Below are 14,705 nucleotides of genomic sequence, written 5' to 3' on the forward strand. Positions count from 1 at the left end.
TTCGTTCTATTAATATAATCGACGGTGATAGTTTTCACCGTCCGGGGGTTTTTTAAGCTGGAGACCACGATAACCATATACTCATCGACCAAAGGTTACCTTGTTGATCATTGACTAAAGTGCTTCGACCAAAGATTATCCTATTAATCCTTGACCGGAGTTATTTTACCAACGATTACCTCGATAAGTTTTGACCGAAGTAAGACTATCGTGATTAAGGGCCTTTTCCCTCGTAATCATACCTTTCTGTTCACCAATATCACGCATATACACTTGTCATTGTCAAGTTAGCACCTTACATCACTTCACAGATTTGGATACCTGATCATTAGCAGATTTTTATCCTAAACAATTTGGCGCCCACCGTGGGGCAATTGGTGCTATAATCCATATTATTCTTATCATTCTCAACTTTTTCATACCCATATCACTATCAATGGCCTCTCAATCAACCTCTGCTTCATCAACCATGCCGACTACGGTTCCTTTCTCATCGAGGACTTTGCCACCGATGCCTCCGCCAATCACGTGAACGCAACAGCCTGCTGCTGTTGGGAGAAAGATGCAACTACCAGTCTTCCAGAGCTCAAAAAATGCTGCTGCTGCCCCGGTGGTTAATACTAACAGTGATGTTTCATCTATGTTTTCGCAGGTTAAAGCATACATGGAGCAGCATAACAAAACTAATCAGAAGATCCTACGTGAGATAGGGGATCTCAAGAAGAACAAGAGGCCAGAAGAGGATCTCACCCCCTTGATGCCCAAGATGCTTGATTTCAGCAGTCCAGAATCCATGGCGCAGTTCTCGCAAGGATCATCCATCATTCAACCAGGGTCCATGGGTCAGCAAACTCAAGGATCTTCGCTATTTCAGCCAGGATCATCTATCCTTCAACAGGGTTCCATGGGTCAGCAGAATCAAGGATCCTCATATTATCGGCAAGGATCGGTCATCCTTCCACAAGGATTCTATGGTACCCAACCTCAAGGATCCTTTACCCCGAATCAAGGATCCTTCTTTCTAAATCAAGGATCCTCAAGCGTCCAACATCAACGATCCTCCAAATTCCGTGAAGAAGATATAATCCCCATGCAGACCATTGCTTGTGGAGGACCTACTCCGATTGCTGACTCCTCTTATCCCAGAAACTCGTCTAGAATACCAAACTCTACCCAGCAGAGAGGTAACTGGTATGATCCTATATCTTTAGATACTAACCATTTTCCCATGCAGGATTCAGGTATCAACCAGGCCATGGCCAGAGAATTATAGAAACTAAAGGATATGATATCCAGTCTCCCGGGAGTGATACGTCCAATCCCTGAAATACCAGAGGGGAGTCAAAAATTATCCAGATTCGCTCCGCCCATATGTGATGCTGAAATCCCGAAGCGGTTTCAAACTACCAACATGAAGACGTATGATGGAAGCACCGATCCTGAGGAACATGTTGCCCAATATAGGGAGAGAATGGAAATTAATCCTGTTTCTGAGAGACTCAAAGAGGCTTGCATTTTTAAAGGATTTGGAGCCATACTAACGAGAGCTGCACTAAAATGGCTGCTAATTCTCCCCCTTTCTCGGTTACATCTTTCTCTCATTTAGTTAATTTGTTTAACACTAAATTTTCCTGTAGTCGGAAATTTGAGAGGTTAACCAGTGATTTATATCGTGTTATCCAGCCTAGTGATGAATCCCTTAGGGATTTCATTACCAGGTTCGGAAAGGAAGCTCTAGAAATCCCAATCCTTCATATGACTACTGCTGTTGAAGCATTCAAGATGGGAATTCAAAAGAGCTCCCCTTTTTATGATGACTTAGTGATGACTCCATGTAGGACATTAGATGAAATCAAAAGCAGGGCATTAAGATACATCTGCTTAGAAGAAGATAAAAAGATCCCGGATCGTCTCGGGGGACAAACGAAGCAAGAAACTCCTGAAAAGAATAAAGGATCCTGGAATAGGAACAACAATTCGAAGCCGTACGCCAAGTTTAACAATCAGAACGTGCGGGCAGTTGAAGAAGTAGATGACGATGAAGACTATCCTTGCATCTCCGATTACTGTTTCTTTGTAGATACTCATGGCTTGATTAGTTCCATGAAAGATCTGGGAGAAAAAGCAAGGTGGCCCCGAAAGAATGAAAAGGTTGTCATCTTCAAGGATAAGTCTAAGTGGTGCGCTTTTCACGAAGATTTTGGCCATGCGACAGATGAATGCTTCGCCTTAAGGAAAGAAATTGGATACCTCCTGAGCAAGGGTCACTTTAAAGAACTCTTGAGAAGGAAGAAATCCAAGATCCGGAATCCTGAAGATCTTCCACAAAAAGCAACACCGCCACCACCGGATGCTCATGTGATCAACTTTGTCTCCAGAGACTATGAATTGTTTAGAGATTCTTGTGCCATAGCAGAGAGTCCCGTAGAAGAATTCGAGTTGGATAATGAGAGAAGACCATTCATTCCCACTACTCGAGTGACTGATCAGAGAATATTTTTTAATTTAAGGATCCAGGATCCTCAACAAGACAAGCCATATGTGCGAGCAGTTAATTTCATCTCGGGAGGTTCAGACATATGTGGAACTTTCTTCTCTAACGCAAAAATATTCTCCAAGGAGATCAAGATGGATAACGGAGATCGTCCAATAGTGTCGACCACATTAACAACTGACAAGAGAATCTTCTTCGATAAGGAAGACAAGCTAAACATTGAGGTTCCTCATCATGACGGTTTGATTATTACTTTATTTATCTTTAACCATTATGTACGCAGGATCCTAGTAGATGAAGGCAGCTCGGTCAACATTATCCAACATGATGTCCTTAAGAAAATGAACATCCCGTATTCAGAAATCATCCATAGAACATCGGTGCTAGTTGGTTTCAGTGGCGAAACCAAGAAGACACTGGGGGACATCAACCTCCCAATTTATATCGAAGGGTTAAATTCATACCAAAAATTTTATGTTATTGATAACCTTTCCTGTTGCAATGTTATTTTAGGTAGGCCGTGGCTCCATGGAATGAAGGCTGTAGCCTCAACTTACCACCAGTGCATCAAGTTACCTACTCCTTGGGGAGTTGTAAAGATAGTAGGTGACCAAGCGGAGGCCAAGAATTATTATTCATCATCAATGAAGCCAACAGCCAAGCCGACCATAGCATAGCAACTACAGCAACATCCTAGGGACGTGATGGAAGCTCGGGAGAAAGACCTTAAAGAAGTATCATTGGACCCCGAGGATCCTGAAATAAAGGTGATCCTAGGATACAGTATCCCAAGTAAGATTGAGGAGGATATAATATCCTTCTTGGGGCGAAGAAGATCTACCTTTGCCTTCAAGCACTCGGACATGACAGGTATTACAAAAGAGGTAATCACTCATAAACTCGGCATTGATTTATCTGTTAAACCCGTCCATCAGAAGCGAAGGAAATTCTCTCCTGAGAGGAACAAGATCATACAAGAAGAAGCTGAAAAACTTCTTAAGGCCGGTATGATCAGAGAGGTTCAATATCCTCGATGGCTAGCTAATGTGGTCGTTGTTTCAAAAAAGAATAGAAAGTGGAGGATGTGTGTCGATTTTACTGATTTAAACAAGGCATGACCGATTCCATGGTGGATGCAACGGCAGGACATGAAATGATTACCTTTATGGATGCTTCCTCTGGATTCCAACAAATTCAGATTGAACCATCTGATCAAGAGGATACAACATTCATGACTCCTACCGGCATATACTGTTATACTGCTATGCCGTTTGGACTAAGAAATGCCGGGGAAACATACCAAAGATTAGTCAACATGATGTTCAAGGATAAGTTGGGTGAGACTATGGAGGTCTAAATAGATGATTTGGTGGTAAAATCAAAGAAAGCTGAGGATCACCTTAGAGACCTCGAGGAGGCATTCAACATCCTCGACCAATATATCATGAAACTGAATCCGTCAAAATGCCACTTTGGTGTTAAGGCTTGAATGTTTCTGGGATATATGGTGACTAAGAGAGGAATTGAAGCAAGCCCCGAGCAGATTGAAGCCATCCTTAATTTGAAGTCTCCTGCAAATACAAAGGATATCCAAAGACTCACAGGAAGAATAGCCGCTTTCAACCGATTCATCTCAAGATCCTCTGAGAAATCTAAAGACTTCTACGATATTCTTAGAAAGAATAAGAAGTTTGAATGGACAGAAAAACATGAGGCAACACTCAAGTCGTTGAAGGATTACTTATCCTCAGCACCATCCTTAATGAAGCCTGTGGATGGAGAATCCTTGTATTTGTACTTAGTAGTTTCAGGTAATGCAGTAAGTGTTGTTCTCGTTAAGGATCATGAAGGTGAACAACACCCCGTATATCATGTAAGTAAAAGTTTGTTAAATGCAGAAGTCAGGTATTCTCGTCTTGAAAAATTAATTCTTGCTTTAATTATGGCTTCTACTAAATTGAGACATTATTTTGAAACTCATCATATAATTTTGAGAACTAATTATCCTGTGAAGAATTTTCTTAGAAAACCATAGTTATCTGGAAGAATGGCCAAATGGGCAGTGAAGTTAAGTGCATATAATATCCAGTACGAGCCGAGAACAGCAATCAAGTCTCAAGCACTGACGGACTTTGTGGCTGATTTAACTAGTGATCTACAAAAAGAAGCTAACTTGGAGGTCCAACAACTGGAAAAGGATCCTCTTCACAGATGGAGCATCCAACGTAAGAGGAACGGGATTGGGCATAATACTGAAATCGCCACAGGGGGACATAATACCCCAGTCCATTGCATGTGCATTACAAGCTACCAACAATGAAGCAGGATATGAAGCACTTATAGTAGGTTTACTCTTAGCCAAAAATATGAGGATCAAGTATCTTCAAGTTTATATGGATTCTTTACTCATTACTAACCACTTTAACGGTTCTTATACCGTAAAAGGTGAAAATATGATCAAATATTTAGAAATTGTGAAGGAATTAGCAAAATCCTTCAAAGTGTTTAGTATAGTACAGGTACCAAGAGAAGAAAATGCCGGGGCAGACGCTTTGGCAAATCTAGCCTCATCCTTAAAAATACCAAAAAATACCAAGATCCCAATTATTCACATACTCTCTCCAGCAATAGGAGAGCAAGAAGTTGGGGAAATAACAAATGATAAGCATATTGTGCTTTGGGATCCATTATCCTCGGACAATCAAGGATCCTCCCGATCAAAAAGTATTTACAAACAAGAGAAATTCCAACAACAGAGAATCCTAGATCCTTCAAACTCAAGGTATCACAATATATTTTATTAGATGATATGCTATATAGAAAATCTCTTGCAGGTCCATACTTAAGATACATTGAGGATCTTGAGATCAAAGAAGTACTTAAGGATTTTCATGAAGGAGATTGCGGCAATCACACAGGTGGAAGAGCATTATTTTCTTGAATACTTAGAACCGGATACTTCTGGCCAACAATGAAGAAGGATCCAGTGGAGTATTCAAGGAAATATGATGCTTGTCAAAGACATGCAAACATCCTTCATCAGCCAGCAGAGCCTTTATATCCTATATCCTCCTCATGGCCTTTCACGAAATGAGGTACGGATATTATAGGTAAGTTACCAAAAGCACCCGGTGGAAAAGTCTTTATGCTTGCCATGACTGACTACTTCTCCAAATGGATTGAGGCAGAAGCATTTGTACAAGTCCGAGAAAGGGAAGTAATATCTTTTATTAAACAAAATATTATAATTAGATTTGGTATTCCTGCTGAAATTATTTGTGACAATGGTTCCAGTTTATCGGTTATAGAACCACTAACTTTTGTGACAATTGGGGCATCAAAATAATTACTTCCACTCCGGTTCATGCTCAAGCCAATGGTCAAGCAGAGTCTAGCAACAAGATTATCATCAACAATCTGAAGAAGAAGCTAGGATCCAAGAAGGGAAAATGGGCTGAAGAACTTCCTTATGTTCTTTGGGCAGACAGAACAACTCCAAAGAATGCAACAGGTCAAACACCCTTTTCACTGGTTTTTGGATCCGAAGCAATAATTCCCACAGAAATGGTGGTTCCTACTGCGAGAACGAGCATTCGTGATCCTCAAGCCAATGAGGATATCCTTCTTGAAGACTTGGATAATATAGAAGAACTCAGAGACCTAGCAAAGATCAGAATGACAGCTTATCAACAAAGGGTAGCTGGGGCATACAACAAAAATATCAGAATCAGAAGATTTCAAGAAGGAGATTTGGTGTTAAGGAAAGCCTTCCAAAACACAACAAATCCGGCTGATGGGAAGCTAGCACCCAAATGGGAAGGACCTTATCAGATTGAGTAGGAAGCAGGAAAGGGGGCATATCATTTGCTTACAATGGAAGACAATAGACTACCAAGAGCATGGAATGCTATCCACCTAAAGAAATATTTTTTCTAATTATGATCAAATATCCTGAGAGCATATATTATCCTTAAAGGATCAAGGATACTAAAATCGGTAATATCTATCTGATTACTTATCATTTTATATTCTTGTTATTCTAAGGATAATATATATTTAACATTTATGTTTTCCAAGTTTTTAAGTAACAATGCAGATTCTAATGAGAAGTTCAATGTCTAAGAGGTTGGCCACCTCTGCTTTATATATAAGGTACTTTACTATTTCCCTTGGCTTTTCCCACGATTGGGTATGACCCCCGATGGTCATATCCCCTAAGGTTTAAAGGTTTTTACCTTTCTCACGATCTCCAGTTGCGCACGATATCCGATGTATAGTCCGGGGCAGCGGGACCAGTACACGTTTAGTGGCTGACAATTTCGTTGTTTTCGGCTATATGGAGGATCCTACAATATGTGGTAGACGTACCATTTCCTAAGGCTTAAGGGGTTTTCACCTCTTCTCAAGGGCCTTGTCGCCTGTGTAACCCTAAGGTTTAAGGGGTTTTCACCTCTTCTCAAGGGCCATGTCGCCAGTTTAACTCCAGTTGCACGGGCTTGTCCCCAGAATATTTGTTGGGCTTGTCCCCAGTTTATTGGATGGGCTTGTTCCCAGCTTAACGGATTTGATCCCAATTAATAATATGAATTATTTGCAGCGAATTTTCTAAGTTATTACAGAAGATCGAGAAACTAAGGATCCCGGATCCTAAAACTACTCTTGTAAGAAACATTAAGAGTTCAATACTTCTGGTAACTTAGGTCTATCTAGACCTTCTGGTATGATCTTTATCGTTAAACTTAATCTTGTTATTCATTGCAATAAATTTGGATATTCCGGTTGGAAAGACTATTTTCTTAATGTTATTTGAATACTAAAAATTTGTCTATCTTAAGGATACTTTATCCTAAAATTTATGATTTAAGGATATTCTTTTCTAAATATTTTCTTCCTTAAGGATATTTTATTCTAAACAACTTTTAAGGATCTTTTATCCTAGAAACCTTTTACTTAAGAATATTTGTCAAACTATTAATAATGCTAAAGTTATATTTAACAAATTTTTGAAGATAAATAACATGTAAATAGTCAAAAGATTTATATATTAATTAAGATAAGCCCCGAGGACTTATCCAAAATTACTTAACCCGGACTTCACCATACGAAAAGATGGACCATCTATCCGGGTTAAGTAAAAGCTACTAATAGTTCATAAAGTGCAGGAAATTAAAAACAGGGGCAACAAAGGCTTCATCCCCACAAACAGAGGATCCATCCACTTTTGTCACCCCCGCAGATTGTCTTAAGGATCAAAGATCCTTTATCCTAAATACTATTGTTTAATACAGAACCTAGTATTTGTTCATAAAAAAACAATAAAACAAAATAAAACGGGCTTAGGCCTTGTCTTTAATATCCTTCATCGCCCACTTAAGTTGCATCTTCTACCGCAGCATCACCTTCCCCCTTGCCAGCTTCAACCACCTCATTAACACCACTGGTCCTAGCCTCAGTGTTCTCAACCATCTCCTCGTCATCCTCACCACCAAGGTCATTAAGAGTTGCCTTCCATTTCTCCACATCCCAGGCCGACTTGTCAAAAGCAGGATCACCAGCCTCCATCGCCATCTTGATCCGCGCTTGGAAGATCGAACTGGCAGCCCACACCTTGGCTTCATCTGTTGCTTGCTCCACTGCATCTTGACGTTGGGTTTCATCTGAGGATATCTGATCCTCCAATTGTTTCTTGAGTTGGATCATGGCTTTATCCTTAGCAACCGCAGCTTTCCCTAACCCTGACATCTTCTCTCTCATCAGAAGGATAGTCTTCTCATAATAATCCCTCATTGTAATCACAGCCTATCAACAATTTTCATATCAAGACTGGGACAATACTGGATCCTAAATTATTAAAGATGAAAATACAATATACTTACGGAGCAGACAATGTCGCAATGAGTCTCGGGATCAGAGGATCTTTTCCTCTTGGAAGCTGCGGATTTGGCCCTGGTTGTGGAGGTCTTTGGCTCAGAACTGGTTCCAGCCTTTGAAGCTTCCTTATTGGTAGTAGGCGAAGTCACCATACGGTCGATATCGTCCAAGGAGAACTTGAGGGCAGACTTTCCAAATTTCTTGGTACCTGTGGAAGAAAAATCGACAGATAAGTGTTCTATTTTATTCTAATTAGGGGTGTGCATAATTAGGTCCGACCCGAAAAACCCGAAGAACCGGCCCGAAATAACCCGATCCCGACCCGACCCTAATTAAAGACTCCAAAAATCGGTCTTTGAAATAGCCTCAAATCGGGTATCGGGTCGGGTCGGTCCTTTTGCCCATGAAGACCTAAAAACACCCGAGGACCGATTTTACTTTTAGTAAAAAAATGCATCGTGGGCCATAACCCTAAAATAATAAGCTGCTGTATACAAAATTACAAAACCTATTTTACCTTCTATCAAACTCAACTGTATTTCATCTATCGATCAACATCAGAGGCTCTCCATTCTCTCAAAATAAAGCTGCTAGTATTGCTTCTGTGGATATCTTTGCTTCACCAAATCACAAGGTTTGCATTTAACTATTATCATCAATCAATTATTACTTTCTGATTGATCAAATCACATATTTTTGTAATACAATGGTTGCTTTCAATACCTTTTGTGATCTTTTTTAATGAACGACAATACTTGCCGGTTGCTATGATCAATTGGTAAATACTCCAATAAATGCTTTACCTACATATACAAAATTGACAGTAAGTTTATGTAATAATCATATATATTAATGCAATCACTATATTTTTATAAGATATACAATAAAGTATAATTATATTATACTACTATTGCTTCACCGGTTTACCTAATTAATCCATATATACATATTTATATGTTGCACGATCTGGTATATTTATTTGTTTGATATTATTCATATGTTTACATACTATATTTTTTTGTTAATTAAACGTAGATGAAGTCAACGAATGTTGAGAATTTATCAAGTGACGAATCTCAGGGAAGAGATAAGAGGAAGTCCCCGCCTTTTGTTGAAATTGAAACTACAAAAAAGAAAAGTAAAACCACAAGTTCTAATAAAACAACAAGTTCCAACAACACGGGAGCTTCAAAAAAGACGGGAGCTTCTAGAAATACAGGAGCTTCTAAAAAGACTGGAGCTTCAAAAAAGCCTAGTGTTTGGGTTGATTTTGAGAAGTTTGAGGACAAGGACGAGAAAAAAAAAAGCAAGATGCAAGCATTGGTCAACTGAATTGGCAGCACACCCAAGGTTAAACGGCACATCAGCGTTGCGCAGACATGTCCTTAGATGCGAACAACACCCTGATCACATGAAAAATCAAAGCAAAATATTTCTCAAAAAGACGATGAGCTTGAGGGTGGTACTTGTGACGTCAAATCTTGGAAATTCGATGCTGAAGCTTCTGACAGAGCTCTAACCGAGATGATCATACTAGATGAACTTCCATTTTCATTTGTGGAGCGTGTGGGGTTTAGAAGGCTTATTCAAACATTTAACCCGAATTATAAGGTACCTAGCAGGACCACTGTAGGGAGGAATGCCGGGGACAGATATTTAGAGGAAAAGGCGAAGTTGAAGTCTTTTTTTGCAAAAAGTAACAAGAGTGTGTGTCTAACCACTAATACATGGACATCGATACAAAATATCAGCTATATGAGTCTAACAGCTCACTTTATCGATGACAACTGGGTGCTACATAAGAGGATTATAAACTTTAAGGATATCACAAGCCACAAAGGAGAAGATATCGGTCGGGCTCTAATTCAGTGTCTAAAAGAATGGGGAATTGAACACGTCTTAACCATTACAGCGGATAATGCTTCGGCAAACAATATTGCAATAGACTTTGTGAAGGGTAGATTAGACAATTTATTAGGAGACGGGAGATATGTACACGTTAGATGTATGGCACACATCATCAACTTGATTGTGAAAGACGGGTTACGTGACGCGGCGCTCCCGATTGAGCGGATAAGAAACGCAATTCGATATATCCGACATTCCCCGCAAAGATTAGACGCGTTTAAAAAGTGTGTTAAAGTGGAAAGGATTGAAAGTAAGGCATTGTTATGTTTGGACATGCCTACTAGATGGAACTCTACATATGAGATGCTTGACAGGGCAGAAAATTTTGAGAAGGCGTTTCAAGCGTTTGATTTGGCACACCCAAATTTTAGGAATCATTTTGTTGATGGCGTTCCTAAAACCATAGATTGGAGTTATGTAAGAAAGATAAGAGAATATTAGAATTGTTTAAGCTCAAAACCACTAACGCTTCTGCTACTAAACGTGTGACTGTTAACATGTTTTATAGTTAAATGATGGATATTTATAGGCATATAAGAAAAATGAAAGATACAGACCTTAAGAGTAAACTTATGGCGGAAAGGATGCAAAATAAGTTTGACAAATATTGGGGAACTAGTAACCGAGGTTTTAACTACATCCTCTACTTTTCCGCTATATTAGATCCTCGGTTGAAATTGCGTGTTATATCATTTGGCTTTAAGGAAGTATTTACGGCTGAAAATAGGAAGGATGAGACGACTGATCAACTTAAAAAAAGGATCGAGAAATCAGTGAAATTAGTAACAGAAGAACTGGAGATATTGTTTAAGCACTATGAGTTAAATTGTGAAAGGCCAAGTTCGAGTCAGGTTTCACAAAGGGCAAGTAACGTTTCAGGTTCATCACATGGATCGAGTAGTTTTTTTTTCTCAGTTTAAATCGGCTGGCGGTTCTACCTCGTATGAAACTAAAACAGAACTGCATAAGTACCTTGATGACATAGAGGAGCCAGATTATGAGGGATTTAATATTCTACAATGGTGGAAAGCTTCTTCTTCAAAATATCCTATTGTAGCGAAAATGGCGAAAGGTAAGTTTACGAGGTTACTAATATTTATTTTTTGCCAATTAAATTATTGTATCATCCATTATAACTTTTGTAGATATACTAGCTATCCCGGTTTCTAGTGTTGCTTCGGAGTCTGCTTTTAGTACGGGCGGAAGAGTTGTGGAATCATATAGAAGTTCTTTGGCCCCTTCGCTTGTCGAGGCATTAATATGCACAGAGGATTGGATTGGTGTGTCAAGTAAGAAGATAAATGATACGGAAATCCCAATAGACTTTGACGCTATCGGAAAAGGTAAGGTTACATACATTATGCACACCCTTTTGTATTCCATTACTTTTTTTATGTTGTTTTATTTATTGTTTATTATATGTATATTTTTTTTGTAGAAATTTGTGAGAAATCGGAACCAGGTCACACGAATCCCGAGGTCGAATAATCGGTGGAAGGGGATGAATATTGAAAACATAAAGGCCATTTTTATTATTTTGGTTTGATTGTTTGTTTATTTGGATTTCAATGGATAGTACTATTGTTCTTTTATTACTTATGGTTTTGGTGAATTTGACTATAAAACATTAGAGTTGGTTAAATTTGCATTCAAATATGACTATATATAATTAAATTTGCAGCCATCAGGTTATGAATTACCAGGGGTAATTTGGGGATTGAAGTCCTATTATTTCAGTTTGATGCTCCAATGGTTTCTAGTAATTTACTATTTTGATAGTGGTAGCCAAAGTTGCAGGTCAGCAATTGGCAAACTTGCTACACATCAATTGAAAAACATGTCACAGGGGTAAAGTGCAGCACTATGAGATGACTTCATGGCTTAGATACATTTTAACTTAAATAAATTAATCTCATGAATCAATTCACTTTTATTGTCAAAATGTTATCTTTGTTTAAGAAAACAATATTTGTTTATCACCATCGAAGTTTGATCATTTTTTACTCTTCAAGTGTGTAGGTAAATACGTTTTTAGCACCAGATTAATTTGTGTGTGAACTTCCAGTCCAACTTATAAGCTGCATTTTAATTTCCACTTTCGATATATTATCTATTTCACCACTCGGTTTAAAATTCAAATATTAAAAAAAACAAAAATATATATAGTTAATGATAATTTTGGAAAACCCAAAAAATTAAAATAAAAAATCACACATTAATTTTAATATATTTTTAAAACAAGTAACTAAATATTGTTAATATATGGGTGGTAACATAACTAACCCTAAAAAAAATCGGACTCTCCTCCTGCATAAATTGCTATTTGCATAATTTATTCTAGTATTCTACAACCACATATTTGCAGAGAATTAAGGATCTGGAGAAATAATAAAGGTATGTTATATTAAATTCTAAACTGTTGTTTGTTTTAAGTAAATCTCTTGTTTGTTTTTCTTGTTGATGTTACGTAGATGGATCCAATGAATGCTAGAAAAAGATCAAGTTATAATGTTTGGACCGACTTTGAGAAGTTATTTGATGAGGACGGAACGCCTAAAGCAAGATGCAAGCATTGTTCTTCAGTTTTCAGGGCAGATGCAAAGAAGAACGGAATAGCTATGTTGATAAGACATCATAAAATATGTCCACTTAGCCCAGGTAATCCAGAGATCAATTAATCGGCGGCTGCGGATGTCTTAAATAACACCTTTGATTGCTTACTTTTTATAGCATTAGTTGGATTGTTTTCTTGTTTCTTTAAGTTCAGTTTTAATGATTTTTAAAGTTTCATTGGTGAATTAGTTTCATTAGTTCATTGATATCCATTAGAACTTCATTAAGACATTTCATCAAACAGTTGGCGGGCGTACTAAATAGAACAATAAATCAAGCCTATGATGATCAATTAAGCACCAAAATTGTGAAATCACATTGTACTAATCAAGTTTTAAGGAACAATCATGAACAATCATGCACCAAATTAACCACACACTTCAAATTTTGCAAAAAATAATGGTCAAGCATGAAGATAAAATAAAAAAAAATTACCTGATAACAGATGTTTGTATGCATAATCATCTGGAGCTTGTAATTGACATGTATCCAGATCTTATTTGCTTCAGTAACAACATAATCAACAGCGCGTAGTGAAGCCAAGACACGGGTCGGTCTTGATTGCAAAGAACCGAGAGACCATAGATGGTAAGAACCGATACCCGATTATCCATGTCGGTCATACTTTGGTCCCTAAAATTCTTATATGTCGGTCTTCGGGTCGGTCCGGTCCTCTCACGGGTCGGGTCGGGTTTCTTGCTTTGCACAGCCCTAATTCTAATTACTTTAAAATTATTAACTTACTTGACATGCTTGAATTTGAGGGGATATCACAAAAGCCTTCAACAAATCGAGCTTGAAAGGTTCTAACTGCGGTATCCAGCTCCAGGAACCGTTTTGCTTTTTCTTCTGCTCCAGGTAATTTGCTCAATGAAGCGAAGTTCTCAACTGTAGATAACAAAAAAGAATAAGGATTAAAATTGAAGAATAAAGGATCCTGCTATTCCTTAAGGATCCAGGATCCTACCCTTCGTGACCCACGTTGAAGGAAGATCAGTTCCCCCTGGTATTGAATCGCGTTTTTCGAAGAAAAACTGATTCCTCCACACGGAATCATTCTGCGTGGCTTTTGAGTTCGGGTGTGGTTGTCGAGGTTTAGATTTGAAAATGAAACGAGCAGAACCGAAGGTAGTAAGGGTATACAAATATGACAACTCCGGAAGGCCGAAATCGATTTTTTCCTCCTCAACGATTCTTTCAGTAGTGCTAAGAACTCTCCAAATCATCGGCATAGCTTGTATGTAAGATATGCCGGTAGAATCAAAAAAGCTTTGGGTAAAAGGCGGAAAAGGATATTTGTAGCCAATAAGAAAGGGAATCCACGGAAAACAGATCCACACTTTCGAATACACGTCGCTTCTGACACTGGATTCGTAGGGTCGGAATACGGTTTTTGTGGGAAATAATGTGCGAAAATCTTCGATATCGGGATCCGTAAGCTTGCAGATTTCGGAAGCTGGGCTGGTGAGCAGACCTTGTGGTACCATTTCGGTTAGTTCGGAACCGCCGGAGGACTGTTCAGAAGGTTTAGAAGGAGCCGGAGAAGAAGAAGAAGCGGCAGACATGATTAAAGAAAATAAGATAGAAAGGTTGGAAGAATACCTGATGTGTCGAATGAAGGCGTGTATATAATCAAAGATATAGGGCGGCATATATAGACGGTTATAATTAATCTTGAGTGTAAATATTCTGGCAAAACCGTCACATCTATCAGTTTTCACAGCAGGTTTGAATTTCAAAATGACAGCTGTTTCACACAATCACCCGCCATTTTGGGGGCAATTGTTAGGCCATGATTTTTACACTGAGTATCCTTTAT

The 14,705-nt window shown here is 38.6% G+C and overlaps 1 protein-coding gene across 1 annotated transcript; it reads left to right on the forward strand.

Moving 5' to 3' along the window:
- Positions 1-10,815: 10,815 nt before the first annotated feature.
- Positions 10,816-11,761, forward strand: LOC143620610 (zinc finger BED domain-containing protein DAYSLEEPER-like). The gene is made up of 4 exons (XM_077092268.1): positions 10,816-11,124; positions 11,189-11,345; positions 11,419-11,616; positions 11,712-11,761. Exons 1-4 carry the CDS (start codon positions 10,816-10,818, stop codon positions 11,759-11,761), a joined length of 714 nt encoding a protein of 237 aa, XP_076948383.1.
- The last annotated feature ends 2,944 nt before the right edge of the window (positions 11,762-14,705 follow it).

The sequence above is a fragment of the Bidens hawaiensis genome, unplaced genomic scaffold, assembly GCF_021521415.1.
Source record: "Bidens hawaiensis isolate Kalapana, Puna unplaced genomic scaffold, B.hawaiensis_p1.1 tig00002617_1, whole genome shotgun sequence".
In the NCBI taxonomy this organism is placed as follows: Eukaryota; Viridiplantae; Streptophyta; class Magnoliopsida; order Asterales; family Asteraceae; genus Bidens; species Bidens hawaiensis.

Excerpts from the sequence above, each read along its gene's own strand:
- LOC143620610 (XM_077092268.1), top strand. The coding sequence starts at position 10,816 with ATGAAAGATACAGACCTTAAGAGTAAACTTATGGCGGAAAGGATGCAA. Across the intron at positions 11,125-11,188 it reads AAAGGCCAAGTTCGAGTCAG|TTTAAATCGGCTGGCGGTTC; the intron begins GTTTCACAAAGG and ends TTTTTTTCTCAG. Across the intron at positions 11,617-11,711 it reads CTTTGACGCTATCGGAAAAG|AAATTTGTGAGAAATCGGAA; the intron begins GTAAGGTTACAT and ends TTTTTTTTGTAG.